General features: G+C 38.4%; 2 protein-coding genes and 1 non-coding gene across 4 annotated transcripts; 2 read left to right on the top strand and 1 right to left on the bottom strand.

Annotated features, from left to right (window-relative positions):
- Positions 1-1,785: 1,785 nt before the first annotated feature.
- Positions 1,786-1,888, top strand: LOC148674239 (small nucleolar RNA U13). The gene has a single exon (XR_015935616.1). It is a non-coding gene; the product is annotated as a small nucleolar RNA U13 (small nucleolar RNA).
- mak16 (MAK16 homolog (S. cerevisiae)) lies at positions 1,815-9,554 on the top strand. Its single transcript, XM_088624201.1, has 10 exons — positions 1,815-2,819; positions 3,077-3,126; positions 3,840-3,949; positions 4,482-4,546; positions 5,166-5,317; positions 5,555-5,609; positions 6,127-6,201; positions 6,753-6,872; positions 7,394-7,459; positions 8,076-9,554. Exons 1-10 carry the CDS (start codon positions 2,805-2,807, stop codon positions 8,301-8,303), a joined length of 936 nt encoding a protein of 311 aa, XP_088480327.1. The 5' UTR covers positions 1,815-2,804; the 3' UTR covers positions 8,304-9,554.
- On the bottom strand, positions 9,349-16,582 carry tti2 (TELO2 interacting protein 2). Of its 2 annotated transcripts, none has more exons than XM_088624198.1 (9): positions 16,501-16,582; positions 14,722-15,424; positions 13,981-14,167; positions 12,328-12,420; positions 11,810-11,994; positions 11,321-11,464; positions 10,779-10,941; positions 10,386-10,471; positions 9,349-10,227 (listed from the first exon to the last, which is right to left on the bottom strand). In XM_088624198.1, exons 2-9 carry the CDS (start codon positions 15,405-15,407, stop codon positions 10,176-10,178), a joined length of 1,596 nt encoding a protein of 531 aa, XP_088480324.1. In that variant the 5' UTR covers positions 15,408-15,424; positions 16,501-16,582; the 3' UTR covers positions 9,349-10,175. The 2 variants fall into 2 exon arrangements, with proteins under 2 accessions (XP_088480324.1, XP_088480326.1); XM_088624200.1 differs by having other exon boundaries at positions 14,722-15,421; positions 16,501-16,571.
- Positions 16,583-17,026: the final 444 nt, after the last annotated feature.

Raw genomic sequence — 17,026 nt, 5'->3', positions numbered from 1 at the left:
GTGTCACTGTTCTGTCCGAATTTAATAAATGCCTAATTAAGTCATGTTGGTGTCTTGCCTGTGAATTAGTCTGGCACTGCAGAATAAAAAGAACGCGTTTTATTTTTTGCTAATCTGGACCAGGTTAAAAGGTTTCCTCACCTTTATTGGCGTAGTCAGATTGCATATGGTTTAAAAATAATAATAGGGGAAGGGTGGGAGGCAAAATTAAGTCAAACGGAAAATATTTAATTAGACTGGTTTATTTTGTGGAACCAAATAAACTTTTTCTCTGTCTCATACCACACTGTAAAGCACCTGAACGCACCCGGTCCCAACCTGAGGAAGAGCACTATCTTCACACACACCTCATGTTCGGAGGGGCGCGGTTAATTGGGTACCACACTAATTTTCATCCCTTTTTACGCCACATTAAGTTTTTAAACATGGTTTAGCAAATGACGTAGAGAAGTGTGGAAGTTGGCTGCTCGGAAAGAAGAGGCGTTTGTGATCGCTCGATTTTCAGACAAAGAGACTCGAGTCACAAATGCAGGCTGCCTGTAAATCCACAGGTAGAAAAGGCGCCCAGGAAACAGCTGGCCACCTAAACTGCCTGGGAGAGTGCGCCCTCTACTGGTGGTGTGAAGAAGCCTCACAGGTACAGGCCTGGAACTGTTGCCTTGAGAGAGATCGTAGGTGTCAGAAGCCTAGAGAGTTGCTCATCCACAAACTCCACACAGGGACTCGGCGAATCCTGGGCGAGCGCGCATAATCACCAACACTCGAACTTTATCAGAACTTTCTTTGGGGGGGTAGAGAATTAAAAAAATGTATTTTATTGAACTGTCAATACTTCATGTGGAGGTTGAAGTTTATTTGGTATTTTTGTTTCTATTGAAATAAAACACGGAAAAAAAACAGGCTAGTGGTTTACAGTGCAGAAGTAGAGAGCGTTTTGTAAAACATTCCTTTAAAACTCCCTCTCAGGTGTTTAAAATAAAACAACTTGTATCTTAAATTGTTAGACCTCTGGCTCTTTGTGCTGTAGATTGAAGTTTGCATGCTTCAAATGGGATAAATTATTAGTAGACTTGTAAGCTTTTTTTTACATTGTGATTATTGGGTTGTAAATAAACGTTCAACTACCTCAAAACAAACAGTTTCCAGACCTGGTTTAACAAATGTTAACACTCATCTTAATCATACGGATTTAACTGCTGTTGTCATGGAGAACGAAGGAAATTCTCGACAGTTTTTGTCCTACGCCCACTCACTTCACAACACTGTTGTCCATGCAACAGAGCAATTTGACTGTAATTAAATAGCTCTCGAACTGGAAGAAATTGCTTCTCAAGTGTGCTTTATAAACACACGATAGCTCTCTACGATCAATTGAAATATAACACGCAGTAGTTCTTGTAAGAAAAACAGAATATATGCTACCTCTGGCTACATCTAACTAAACAAAACTAAGAGAATTACATGTTATGTGGCCAACATACACATTTATTCCCAAACTTCAGACATTACGTTTCCAAAAGTTCCGAATGTAAATCAGCCAATGAAACACTCCCATAAGGCAGCAGTTCTGAATAAATTAACTTATTCGTTGTAGCGGGGTTCAATGTAAGAAATATTTAAGTGGTGGAAACATTCCAATTAAGAAACGCAGGATAAACATTACGTCGCGTCACCCCCTTTCCGTTCTTTAAAATATTAAGCCCTTTTGAAACGCATACGTACCTACCATAGGAAGAAGATAAACGATCTGTGTAGGGACGTTCTAGTTGAGGAAGGTGTGGTTAGATCCTTCTGGTTCATGAAAATGATGAATGGGGTTATCACGCTAGCATTGCGTGAGATGTGCAGCCTTTTTTCTTGTTACGCTTTGCACATTACCCATCTGATCCTGAACCATTTTAAAGTGTTACATTAATGTTAAGAACGTTGTTTAATGAACTTAAGTGTGTCGCTTTCACTCTTTTGTGGGTTTATGCTATAATATATTAAATTTATATAGAGCTCTGTGTTTTGAGTAGTTTCTTACAAGCTAGTTACTTTGCTCTAGGGTAGTATCTAATATGATGTTTCTATGTGCATTATTGCAATAAGCGGGAGTATTTGAGTGGGAATAATGTAACACTAAACGCGGTGGAAATTGACCTCGTGTATTATTTTACGACCATTTAGAACTAATAACAATAAACTTTATTTTCTACAGCGCCTTTAAAGGTGGCCCATCAAAGCGCTTTTACAGGATGATAAAAACAAAACATACACAAGATAAACACGACGAAAATACAGAGGAGACAGTAGATAGTGGTACTAAATACAGTAGGAGCAGAGAGGTAAAGAACAGAGCCAGTTAAGTAAAGGCTCTTCTAAAAAAGGTTTTGAGTCTGAAACTAGATTGCCAAATTTGCCTGTTGGAGTAACGGATTATTTTATGCAATATGACAATCCATAAATTGGTGTCGTTACTTTTAATACATTTAATAGTGATTTTCTAACAACGGTAGGAATTAGAGGGCTTCCGGAGCAGTAAGTGAATTCAGATTACATTTATCTGTGCTATTGGGTCTCCCCACCCCAAAAAACGTCTCCATTTGCTGTCTTTTCAGCTTCCCTACTAATTCTGCACAGGCTATGACGTCCCACCGACGTCATCTTTTAAACCAGCACTCGCGAGACTTACTCTTTCCAAAATGTCTGCTTCCTGATTTCACGTGTACATGTTTCAGAAAACTGCTTATTCTCGTGTTTTAACACACTCGCTTTATTAAAACAGCAGCACTGAAAGTTGACATTTCACGCCGAGAGGTAAAATGCAGCACGACGATGTAAGTAACAGTTTTAAGAAATTCTGTTTACATTTTGCAATTGAGTGGCGAGGTGGGTTGTTCGTTTCTAGCGGAACCACGTTTAAATTTCGCCAGTTTCAAATGTGTAGTTCTCAAGATAATCTTTGTCTCGGCGCTAACAAGAAGAATGAAACTCCCACTATCCGTTTTTTCTCTTTCTTTTGATTCTACATGCAGGTAGTTGAATACCTAGGAGGTTTAAATTAAATTCGAGTTAAAAGTTTCTCTCTTTCTAGGTAATTTGGGATATTATTGGAAACAAACAGTTCTGTTCCTTCAAAGTCAAGTAAGTGCATCGTTTATTCTATATTCTTATTAAGGCGATTATACTTTATATCTACATTATCTTCTGCTGGTTTTCCTTTTAGTTGAGCTCGAAATCGCCAGTATTAATTGATGCCTTGAATTGATCTGCTTGCTTGTTTAGAAATGTGACTTTTTGAAGTTAAAGTTCAGTTCAGTTTCAGAAGTACCTATCATTTGTATTGTTGGAACAGCTTAAGTGTCCAGAATTGCAAGCAGTCTTTCATCAACTTATTCGCCATGATTTTGGATTAAAGAGCATCCATTGATGAATTCATGATGAACAGAGTCAGTGATAGTTCACCATACATCTCACAGTGTCTGCTTTTCTTTCTTCTGATAAATCCAGTTTATTACATTTCAGGTGACACTTAAATGAAGGGATTTCTGAAACTTAGAAATTGTTAACGGATTGAAATCAGTTACAAATCAGATTGGATAATTTCTGAACTGAAAGCATATTTAATGATAGAGTGTCACAAATAATCGCAGGCTAGTGGAATTTATTTTTAAGCACAGCACTGGAAAAATTGCCAAACGATACAGAGGTTTCCCAAAGCTGGAAACTGCTCCTTTAAATAAATGTTTTTACAATCTAGAAAAAATAGAAATCAATTGTTTATTATTTTAATAAAAATGAAGGATGGCTTCTTGGTAACTTCACTATATGGTTGTTTTTGTTTTCTTTTTGTACAGAACCAAGTCGCAGAATTTTTGCCGAAATGAATACAACATCACAGGCCTCTGTAATCGCTCCTCCTGCCCTCTGTCAAACAGTCAGTACGCCACTATCCGGGAAGAAAAGGGTACGTTGGTTTCACTGCTTAATTCAAACGCAAAGTCTATCCCAAAATCAGACACATGCTGTTCAGATCTCACTTTGTGTGTCCACACAGTCTGTGTAAAGCATGCTTAGGCTCGCTTGTGTCTGATTTGGCCCATACCGTCAGTATGTCCTTGTAAGAGAGGCTTTCAGTTTAGTTGGATTAAACATCGTTAAAGAAAGCTAGTAATAAAGAACATCCATTAAATTGTTATTGGCGTTTCGTATGGAAGTGTCATATATTTTGGTTGTTGTTCATGTATTTGTTGGTGTAGCTGTTGCTTATATTATCCTCATAGGTTTTGGTGGGTGTATACTTCACATGTTTTTTCAAAATAAAGTGTTCTCTTTTCTGTTGAGCTTCTTTTCCAAGAAGAATTGGCATGTAATGACTTTGCAGGAATGAAGGACTAATGAATACTCTTGACTCCTGTACTGTATTACAGTAGTACTGTTCTGTTTGTGGTGTCCTGCGTAGTCGCTCATGTCCGTCTGTTTGATCTTTCCGATGACAGGCCAGTGTTTCCTTTATATGAAGGTGATTGAGAGAGCAGCATTCCCGGCTCGAATGTGGGAGAAGGTAAGCACTCTGTCAGGTTGCTCTGTTTAATAACACAAAAAGGTTGCAAACAAGAGAAGGCCACTTGGGCCATCTAATCTGCGTGGTAGATAATTGATCCAGTGATCGTATCCAGCTGTTTCTTGAAGGTTAAAATATGGATTTTAAATACTTGTTGGTAGACTATCCAGTGGCTGGAACAGCAAGCTAAATATGCCAGTACTTAAAATAACAAACAAACGTGAATTGTGATTCAGACTATTATTTCTGTAGCTGCATGTGTGTACATATTATATTTCTAATGTGATTTTATAGATGATTGATTTGATTTATGTGATTTGTTATGCATGGTGTGTCATGTGGTAACCTGATTTAGAACGACAGCTTATATCTGTATACTTTATATATTGTATACAGTACAATATATAAATTGTACTGAACCTGACACCTGAAGAAGGCTCCACTGCCGAAACGTTGTGTTCTCTTTCTTCTTTTTTTCAGCATGGAATAAACCTATTACTTGTTCCTTTGCAGCCTACGCATGCTGACGCAGCTACCCACCTGAACTACATTGTATACAGTATGTGCACTGTATACGTTATGTTCTTCTATATGTTCAAAGCTTGATTTTTTTTTTCAGGTAAAACTGAGCAAGAATTACGAGAAGGCGCTGGAACAGATTGACGAAAACCTCATCTACTGGCCACGTTTCATTCGACACAAATGTAAACAGCGTTTTACCAAGATCACGCAGTATCTCATCCGAATCCGCAAACTCACCCTCAAACGGCAGTATGTTTTTTTAGTTTTTTTTAAATCTAATAGACTTTGATTTAACTCTACAGACAAATTCCTGTCCTAATTGAATGTGATGTGGTTGAAATCAAGTAATGCACTACATTCTAGATGTATGATGTATGTCCAGTGTTGTACATGATAATTTTGGTACAAGACAATGCTAATGTTTTGTGGTAGCAGTTAATGGGCAAAATTGTGTGATGCAGAACATAAGCGTTGTTCTTTTTTTAGGAGAAAACTTGTTCCACTCAGCAAAAAAGTGGAGAGGAGGGAGAAGAGGAGAGAGGTAATTTTGAATAAATGAACTAGACTTCAGCTTCTTTAATAAGCTAACTTAGGTAGTCTATGAGTGTCTTAGATGAGACTTTGCAAGTGTGAGTGGATTGTATCATTAGCTGCCTGTGACTAGGATTCTCTATGTAGTTGCACACAATTGGCAAAGAAACCAGGGTTTTGATTAGTGAAATGGGGGGCCGTCTTAGTGTTCTGGCGGCACATGGTGACATCTGTGACTTGCCAGGCCTGTGCAAGTCATGTGGGAGTTGCTGCCAGAACCTTTTTGTCCTAAAAAATTCCAAATTGCCAGGTTGTACAATAAAAATATTTGGTGATTCCAAATGAATAAAACATGTCATAGTAGACGGTAACGGATATTTTGTTGACCATTTTTATATCGGGGATTGCAGTTCTACAGATGCTATGTAAATTACTCACAAAGTGACCGTGGAAGACACACAATGTACTGAAAATCTGATTTAATTTTTCCAGAATTTATTCATTTGTTTTCTGATTTGTGTTTGTAGGAGAAAGCCCTTATTGCTGCCCAGTTGGATAATGCAATAGAGAAGGAGTTACTGGAAAGACTGAAACAAGGAACAGTAAGGAAAAATGCATTTGCTTGTCTTGCATTAAACTTAAGTTAAATTTGTAGTAGAGCTGAATTTGGCATTGGATAAAACACTCTACCTGCAGTACATTTTTACTACAAGAAAGAATGCAGATTAAAGAAAGGAATACCACATATAGATGTTATTTGACTTTTATGCCTTGTTGCAGTATTCATACTGAAATAGTTCTGCTTTGACAGTTCATCAGTATACTGTATAAACTAGCTGCTATTTCACGTTCTGAGAAAGTGGCTTTTTTTGCAGACGCTATACTTAAGACCAATGTGTTCCTGAGGCTTTATACGATTAAGAGTTCTTGTATTAACTGTTTATCCCGAGTACTTGAGTTGATGAGTATTTGAGCATCTCAGTAATTCACTGCTACAGTAATTCTGCTACTCGGAACAGGAGCAGAAATTCTGCTGCATCATCTGCAGCTGCTGAAAGTACAGTATATTTACAGCACAGTTCTGTACAGTATATTTAACTCTAGGTGCTGGCGGTCTTGGGTGTGTGACTGGGCTTCTGTTTTTGTGTTTCAGTATGGTGATATCTATAATTTCCCAGTCCATGCTTTTGATAAAGCCCTTGAGCAACAGGATGCAGAGAGTGAGACTGACTCCTCGGAGGGAGAGGAGGAGGAAGAGGAAGAAGATGATAAGGTGAGGGTTCTCATCCTGTCCTAATTTTAACTGATACTTGTATTCTATATTGAGTGAAAGAATAACAAGAACCTCTTACAGTTTAATATGTTAAATTCTGTTCTGTTATAGTCTATTAAATGTACAGTAAATGTGCGTCCTACATTTTGCAGTAACTGAAAATTGTAAATCTATATAGAGATTTAATTATTGCTGATCACAACCACAAGTTTAACCCCATTATTGTGTTCAAAGATGTGTACTTTAGATGAATTTGTATTAAGGAATTATCTGGATTTATTGTGTAATTGGAAAACATAGTATACATATCTTTTATTACCTTAAATATTATATATATTCTGCATGAGGCAGGTAGATTCTTTATGCTGTAAGTTTTTGTGACTGAAGAGCTGCACATTCCTCTTGTTCACTTCAGCGGAGATCATAGGGCAATTTGCTCCAGTGTCTTAAAAGTACTACACGCTATTGTATTCTGTAGTGCTTGAATCAGGGATAATTGATTCTCAATTTTCTCTTTTCAGGATGTTGGCAAGAGAGAATATGTGGCAGATGACGAAGTAGAAGAAAGTGACCTGAGTGATTTTGAGGTAAAAACATCCAAACCATTTACTTCTTTAAGTAGGTCCCCAGATGGCACTCTACTTCTGCTATTTTGTAGATGCAATCATCTTGAGCAGATGAAAATTACTGCCTATGGGCCTCAAAGGAAATGATGCCTGATTGCTGATGAACAGAGTAATGTCTGTGAACAGCATGTGTTGTCCTGGAAACTGCGGTTCTTGATATTGTTTAACGTGTTCTGTAGTCTTCATAGGATGTTTAAGCATGCTAATAGTTATCCTCAACATGCTGCTTCAGACTGAAAGTAATTATGATGGAACCTTGCAAACCTGATTGCTCATCTTCATCCCCTTCTTGAAATTACACGCCGTAACTATGAGAGTGCTTCATAGGGCTCCATTCCCATAGACTGTATGCAATGTGTCACTGATAATGGGGAATGAATGCTGGAGTACATAATACTCCTATACAAAGAATATGACTTGGGTTACAAATCTGGGTTTAACTTGTTGCTTCATTGAAAATTTACTGATTTGATATAAGCGAGTCTATTCCTGGGACTTTACAAGATCCTCCTCTATGTATTGTACTATAAAGAGAATGGACAGGGTTACCTGTGAGTAACTTGACATTCTCTTGCAGGACATGAACAACCTTAAGGGCAGCAGTGAGGAGGAGGAGGAAGAGGAGTCAAGTGAAGAGGAAGAGTCCGAGATGGAACTGGAAGAGGAGGCAGAGGGAACATCTTCTGCCAGTAAGAAGTCAAAGGGCAAGATGCCACTTAAAGGACCATTCAGAAGGAAACGGGCCTATGTTGAGATAGAGTATGAGAAAGAGACTGAGCCAGCAGCCAAAGAGAAAGCCACATAAACCTACAGACTCAACAACAGGTCACCAGAAAGAATGGAGGAATTCTGAATTTCCTCTGAGCAACACAATCCTTCATTGCTGGTTTCTTTGTGCACATTATGTTTTTAAGACCTTTGAAGTGCTTTCATGAAATAACGATACCTGTGTTGTGCTACATCACTTAAGAAATTGACATAATATTTCCGTGTTCAGAATCTTGAATCTTGAATCTAGTTTTTCTGCACATGCATCTAAAGTCAGATTCCAATGTCTGGACTGCATTAGCCAAGTGGCTGATTGTTCTCTGTATCGATATGTTGGATATCCTCATAAAACATTTTTTAAAAAAAAAATCAGTATTAATATACATTTACTGGGGGTTGGGTTTATATATACACATGCATTTTCTAATGTATATAAACTAAATTTTATAGAATCTTAAAAGTAAAACATCACTTAGACATATGTGAATTTGGGTATTTTCCCCTGTTTAATTCTAATTTCAAAACATTTACACAAGCTTGCCTGGTGTGCAACATTTAATATGAGCGACAGTCTTTAGAAAAGACATTTAAAATATTAGTAAATTCAAAAAAAGTAACTATTCTTGGAACTTCAAAAACAACTATAGTCAATTTCTTTCAGTGTAGAGGCAATTTTAAAATAAGAATTATGGGAACAGGTGGCTGTCCTTTCCAAAACAAATGCAGTCCTCTAGTAATGTTGTATTTTTCCTCAACATACAGAGCTGATTTTTTACTTAAGTTCCAAATAAACAAAAGCTACATGAACTGGATATAATCATGCCACTGTAATTTTGATCAAATCCTTGGATTCCTCTTATATTAGTTTTATTATTTTTTTAAAAAAGACCAGGAATGTTCTGATACAGGCCACTACATTACATTGAGTAGGCACACCACCCAGATTTCATCCTACAAATAACATTCACAGTAGAGACCACTGTGTTAAAGCCTTGTTGATTTTAAGCATCAAGGGGGGCTTATTTTATAATTCCTCATTTTCATTTTGAAAATGCAGAATGGATAAATGAAACATTTAAATGTAAAATTCAAAAATCACTTTAAACTTCAAAAATAAGAAAAGATATTTCAAATTATTTACAATATTTTTATTAACCATGCTGGAAGCAACATTACAGTGGCTTAAAACATGATCAGTTAAAACTCAATAAGGTGAGTCCCATATGGTGAAACACAAGATGGTATGTAAACTTTTTATAAACAATAAACAGCCCTTTCAAATGTCAAATTTGTATAATTTTTATAACTTGGACAATCTTCATCCTTGAGTTTAAAGGCAAGGGATACAACTGTGGTTTGAAAGCCAGATTTGAGCTGGTATAATTGAACCAACTGCAAAAACCTTGACAAACAGATAAATAGACTCAATTAAGAACTCGGGTGGAATTCCAATGATTTAAGTCTCTTCTAGCGTTGCGTTGAAGCGTTAATATTTAGTAGAGCATAAGAGCTCTCTTCTTTTGCTAAGGGGCAAAAGCACCTTAGTCTCATTCAAGACTTACAGCTTAAAGCAGATTTGGAAGTCCAGTGCCTTAATCAGAAATACTCTTGTTAAATGGACAGATGGCAAAGTGAATGTTTCATAATGTAAGAAAATGACTGTGGAGAGTGTCTTCATTATCTACACTTGGATGAGTATGGCAACAACATCTGATTATGTCAATATTCAATTCCACCATTAAGGGAACCGACTCATGTCTTTGAAGATTCTCTGCAAAGGTTGGATACAATCCATCTGGAATCCCTCTGTCCTGGAGAGCTGAATTCCTGCAGATTTTATAGGTCTCTTTAAATTATCAGCAAGTGAAGAATCTGGAGAGTCCGTTACACTCTTATAGACAGAACTCAACTAGACCTTTAGGAGTAGTGCTGAATTAAAATCTGCTGGACTGTTGCCCCATGGGTCTGGGGTTGGGAATCCTAACATCAAATGAGCAGAATTACTTTTACTGGGTTCACGCTCTGCCTTTGATGCTCTTGTGTGTAATGAAATGAGTACAGCAGACCTGCCACATTTCTATTGCAATGACATTCAATTCAGGTCCAGTAAGCAGCTACTAAAGGGGTGTCCTGTTGTTGAACTTGCTCAATGCATTCCAAAACGCGGATGTGTGTGCAGCTGCCGTCAACCTCTTTAAGGAGGACCTAAAGGAAAATCGGACAGGAACAGGTTACCACTATCCTGCAGGAGATGAGGAGGCACTGTTGCAGTAACTGTGCAAATATGCATGCAACAGCATATTCTGCTGCTGTGCACAATTCATTTTTAAAAAACCTAGTGTATAAATGCTTTTCTAGAAAACAATCAAAATATTCCTCATTGAATTAGGTCTGTACAAACCTGTGGTTACCTGGGGTTACTATCAAGAGCCATTTATGTGAACAACTGATCTTGCCTTCTGATTCTAGTATTGGATCTGAATCTTTTAGTAGAGGGACAGTAACCCCATACCTTCAGTGTGCCCTGACAGCTGTGGTCCAGGAGAATGAGGCAGCGTGTGGCTCTCTTCATTAGCTCCTCTCTTACAGCCGCTGGAGTGGGGCTGAGGTCTGTTGCTACATCATAGAGGAGCCTCAACAAGGTCTTAAGCAGCACGTTTATCCTGGATTTCATTCTGCAGGGAGAATTAAAATTATTTTGCCACAGACCTGCATTCATAGATTGATACTCATTGAAAGATTTATATACCAACTAATGTAATAAGATATAAGATCACTCTATTTGCCATGAACAATTTCTTGTATTAGGAATTTGTCTTTTCGTAAACCCTAAGTTGCTTTCCATGAGACACAGACGCTGACAGGGAGAGAGAAGCTTGGGGTCAGCCCCTGGAGCAGTTGGGGTTAAGGGCCTTGCTCAGGGGCCCAACGGAATAGGATTCCTCTGCCGGCCACGGGATACGAACCGGCAACCTTCCAGCTACAGGCACAGATCTTTAACCACAGAGCCACCACCCCGTACACACTCCATTTCTGTGTTGCATAAAGTCTTACCTTGGCCAAGCATGTTGAATTGTTCTTTCAAGGGCTTCCAGGACACACAATCTCGCCTCTTCTTCTGGTCCATCATAAACCTCCAGGTATCCCACAATCACCCTCTCCAACCTCTTCAGGTGGCGAACAGTCACAATGCCTAGTCTAGCACAGACATTGAGACAGAAAAAGGTGATCAAGTTTTTATCACAATGTAACTGTTTATCCTTCCCATGTGCCTGGTGATAATTATTTTAAGGCAAATCCCCATTTAGAAATACTTTTACAGCAGCACATTTGAATCTAATTAAATCATGACTTAGCCTATGATATCACTGTAATTCTGTCAGCTGATTTAAACCAATAATGCTGGAATTAGTAGAAACAAACAGCAGACTAGATGCTAACAAACTCCTCTGCCCTTCAGTGTTTTTGTCACAAACATTGAATAAAACAAGAGTCAAAGTTGGGTTTCTCATCATTTTTTTTTGTCACAGAGCACTTTCCTACCTAGAGATGAAGAGAGGTAGGTTCCTTGCATATACTCGGCGCAGAGCAATCTTGTGTTCCATCTCCATGTGTGTGAGGAATAGCCTCAGCACCTCATCATAGCGATTGGATTTCCAGGGGGCATCTATATTAGATGGAGGTTTTTCGAGGACAGAGAGCAGGTCTAGCAAGCATGGTAGGACTGCCTGGAATAAGGCACCAAAGAAGGATAACAGACCATTAATTCTGATGAACTGCAGATTGCAGATCAGATTTGTCCTTACTTAAAAACTCTCCAGGCACCTCTGAATTCTCCAGATTTCTGCAGTCAGCATCTATCAATAGCATTTTTGTTACTGTAATTACACCTAGCCTTGGGCCTGTAAACACCTGCTATACTTCAGAGGTGGCATTAGGATTATGCTTTGTATTACAGTTACAGTGGGGTATTGTCCAAAGATAAATGGAAAGATGGACAGCTGCAAAAAATATTTTAATTTATTTTGTTTTAGTAGAAAACTTTGGCTCCTTAGGCCTACCTCTATTAGCTGCAGGTCAGACTTGTAAAGATGCTTGAAGAGAGCATGGTACAATACTTCAGCTCTGTTGTATTGACGTAGATCAGCAGCAGGCTGAAATGGAAGAAATAAGTCTTTTAAGAAATCAATCAACCTCTCATATCACCTAAAGACGAAATATGTATGTGAGTATGAGGAAAGTACGAGAATGCACTCCGAATCAAGTATTACATATTTACTTATTTAATTCATGTTCATAAGTTTATTGTATTGTTTCAGTTCTGCAAAATAAAAATGTTCGTCATCTACTTCAGTTCAATGTGAAATTTCAAAAATACTAAATGAACAAAACAGTAGCTAACCAACAGTTAATAGCCTAATAGTTAACTCCAGGCAATAAAAACTTACTATCCAAGTCTTGTACTGCTTTTAAAGCATGTTCTATTGAAATTATGTGAAAAATTCTGTATTGTGATATATATCGTTACCGCCCAAAATTAAAATTTACTGTGATATATATATACACATTTTTGGCCACATCGCCCAGCACTAATTTGAAACCACCGATAACACAGGCTGTTAAAGGGGAACTGCTACAAAAACTTTATATTTCGGAGTTATGAAGACTCAGCATTGATGAGTGCATTTTAAACCACAATAAAAGTAAAATGTACACAATAACGTGTAAAACCTCTGCTTTACATCACAAAATTAGTGCAATTTCCAGGTAGTTGCAGCTTAAATTTCCAGTGAGGTGAGGTGGCCCAACCACATTGTAAAGAAGCAGGCTTGTGAATACATCTCTTTTAACCAATAAAAATACTGCTCTCGATTTCAAGACAGACAAACAGATTTCTCACCTGTGGCAAAACCAGGGGTTTACAACAACATGGTGACATACAGCACATTCACAAAGTTCACGATTTTGTGCTCAATTTGAAGTTCGTAAAAGTTGTCTATACCGTCGATGAATTTATTTTCTGACAAAGATTTATTAACCGGTCTGAAGAATTGCAACTGTAGCTCCCTATAAATTGCTGTATGCAAGGCTGTAAAACTGGTTTAAATTGCTCCTACGTTCTTCTTATAAATTTGGAATCGCCACTCATTTTTGTTAGACCCATCCAAGCTGAAATAGGCACGTGGTGAGTTTTTCACACAGGGAAAAGAGGGAGCGTAGGCAGATTTCTCTGTCCCGCCCACCTTCATGGCAGCTCTCTTTTAACACGTTACAGGCCACACTGGCCTGCACTCAGAACCCTGATAACCTACTCCTAATCTAACCCCTGTGGTGCTTAGCCAATTGTGTACAGCAGCTGGGAGAAGCCTGGGCACAAGCTGATCTGTGCAATGCCACTGATCTGGAGCAAAAGCCACAAGATGCAGTGTATGGTGAAATCCAAGTTGGGGAAGTAGAGATATCCGAACACAGTTTTACATCTGGAACTGCAGAATCATTCAATGAGAACTGGATTTAGAGCACTGATGTATCACAGTAAGCAGTAAGCAGGCATTAGTTTGAGACGATGCATCTTTTAATCTCTTAAAAGCCAACACTGCTCCAAGTTCAGAACTTAAGAGTTGGCTACTGTAAATGACAATTCAGACGGAAACTGGAAGATTAATGTTGGTCCCAATTCTACGGCAGCCCTTTAAAAAGTCAGATAAACCTACCACATTAAGGATGATGTGACGTAGGCAGTGGACTCCCAGGACTTCATTCTCTGTTCTGTAGTCGTCCGAGAAGAGCAGAGATGGGGGGAAAACGTGGTCCAGGAATTCGGACAACCAAGGACGACTCACTTGAGCTAGTGTCCAGGAAAAGATGTGCTTTGTGGCCTGGTTTCGCATCCAGATGTCCCTTAATCAAAGCACACAACACATCTGTAACCAAGACCCACGGAAAAGCAAGGCAGGCGGTGGGACTGAAGTCCACTGCCTCAATTTGTAAGCCAGGTTAAAAGCCTGAAATTCATGATGCTTGACTCCTGTGAACTTGGTGAACATTTGATGGTGCACAATGAGTTATGGGCACGTATCTTTAATAAACAAAACACAGAACAGGAAGTGAATATTCATGCAGGGAAATCATGGTCCTCAACACTTTTTATACAGTGTCTGGTCATAATTGTGTGTGGAATGTAAGTACTTAGAGAAACATCATATTCATATTCATACAGTAGTTTATACATGATCAGTATCTTACATTAAGACCATTAAATACTTGCACGAGGTCACCATCTTCTATCATCCTGTTCAGTATTTCATAGGTTTCAATTAAATTAAAAACACAGCTAATTCCATCTTCAGGACAAGTTCAAGAAAAAGTTCACAAGTACGGTGGGAACTTAATTCTAAACGATTGTATCTAACTGGCTACCGTTACAACCACCAGACATTACTGTAAGCTCTTACTTTTTCAGTTCTGGCTTCAACATTTCCAAAACAGAACCTAAAATCCCAGAATCATCATCTCTGGACTTTCCACACAGCAACTCGGCAGCAGATGTACATCCAGCAGCCTGGATAGTGGCAGATAAAAGTTCGCCAGCGGCTTGCTTGGACTGGGTACTTGTCCATGGCTGATCTTGAGAGTGTATTACCGCAAAGACAAACAGGGAGGGCATCAGTCTGAGTGCCAGTGATTTCACTGGGGTGGCAGCCCGGCTGCAGGACACTAAATCCTTACTGTCCTCCAGCCTCTTGATGAGGGAGAGAAGTACGGCACTAACTTTTACTGCCTTCTGAGGGATCAAGGCATACGAGCTTATGGGCAGCTCCCCACTGTCAGTCTCGCAGGGTGGAAGAGCTGCATACTGAGTGAGGGCACTGGTGAGATCTAAGTACACTCTCCTGACACTTGTGCCTTCATTGCTGCAGCAGTCTGAGAAAAGCCAGTGGCTGTCCCCAGTCGCAAGAAGATGCTGGATGCTCTTTAAGATGTCCTCTTTGGTTCTGGGTGAGGCCTCTGCTTGGAACAAGTCCTTGATCTGGGATAGAACCTTCACCACTGCGAGGGACGGACAATCCCAGGAGATGGGGGACCCTCCCTCTGTCCCTCCACATATTTGAAGGCTCTGTAGAATGTCTGGCAAATCCATGATCCAGGAAAGGCCTACTGTAACACACACAAAAAGGCAGGAACACATACTGTGTCACGTGATAATTTTATATGGGATCTTTAGAATTACTCAGAAATGAAATACAAATTCATTCCTTATATCAGGGGTGAACAACACTGTGTGTCAAGAGATCCCCTGTTAAAGCAATTGCTTTAGTAAGCCCCAAATAAACAAACTCCGAATTAATTCTAATAATCACGTTTTCCAACATGTTATTGCTAATAAAATATTTTAATCTAATTTAATATTACCACATTAAAAAAACATTAATTTTGTCACTTGACTGATCAAATGTTTTCTGACCCGTATCCTGGGTAACAAATGGTATGTTAGAGGGCCGATAGGTCCAAACCCAACCGCCCTCCCAAAATAATCACAACTCATCTGACAACACTGGTGAAAGGCGAGGACAACTGCTCACAGAAACACATCAGATAACGTCGCTCTTTTCGCATTTGTTTCTTAACTGGACACAACAGTTCGTTCAGGCCGCGGGCGTTCGTTTATTTGATGCTTTTTCGAAAAAAAAAGTTTTCTCGCACGCCGACAACCTGTTAAACTGAGCACCAGTTTCATGTCCGTAGCTACACAAATACCTTCGCGTCTTTGTTATTTAAACTTTTGTCTTATAACAACGTTGCATCTTTAAATCCTATTAACGTGGAACGTGCAACGCTTTTCACAATTTTCAGAAACCACAAGAGCCATGTTAAAAGTATGGATTAAATTAATACTCGGTGGAGGGAGTAATGCTAATCACAAGATCATTTTTTACATATCACGTAAATATTAACCTCCTAAACTTTGGAACAATACCATCAGTGATGAAAACAGAGAAAATAAAACATGCGAAAAGGACATTAAAAATCCAAACAAATATTTGCGCTGAACGGTTTCTTACAATACAAAATTATTCATTTGATTTATTTATGGTTAGACGAGTATATAGAAATACACATAATTCCTTACGAAGACTTATTAATACAAATTACACCTTTCTTAAAGAGTGATTCGGAGCTAAAATATGAGAGGTTTTATTTATCTTCATGTACTTTCTGCAAATAAAATTTACCTTATCTCATCTCGTAATTTGTGTCTCCCGCTGTATGTTCCCCTGGTGCAACACAATAATACGTCCCCTTTCTATGGAAAACAAGGAGCAATCACAAGAAGGTCCGTCTACTTTCTACATCAGTGCACATAATTTCTATATGATATCATTTTCTGGGCTTTTAGAGGACTATGTATTTTCTTAAAATAGTGAAAGTATACCCGTGAATTCTCTTTATTCATGACTCCTCATTACTCCTATTTAACATTAAAGGGACTAATTTATACATTAGATAGATAATACTGTATTAATCCCGTAGGGAAATTGATGTGTTACAGCAGTCCAGCCCAAGACAAGCAAAACAGACATCAGAATAGTTATAAAACAAAAAAACAACAAAATAGATAAAAATAAATAAATACATAGGTGTGTGCAAAATGTGCTGATCATAGTCACTGTAAAAACAATAAAATATGTGCAAAATGTGCATAGGTTTATACAGACTGATTGTCCAAAAAGTACAATGGAGTAAACATGCTGTCCATAG

Source organism: Lepisosteus platostomus, chromosome 3, assembly GCF_059453375.1.
Source record: "Lepisosteus platostomus isolate fLepPlt1 chromosome 3, fLepPlt1.hap1, whole genome shotgun sequence".
Classification (NCBI taxonomy): Eukaryota; Metazoa; Chordata; class Actinopteri; order Semionotiformes; family Lepisosteidae; genus Lepisosteus; species Lepisosteus platostomus.
Note: the sequence above shows the minus strand (reverse complement) of the source record. Positions and strands in the feature narration are given on the sequence as shown.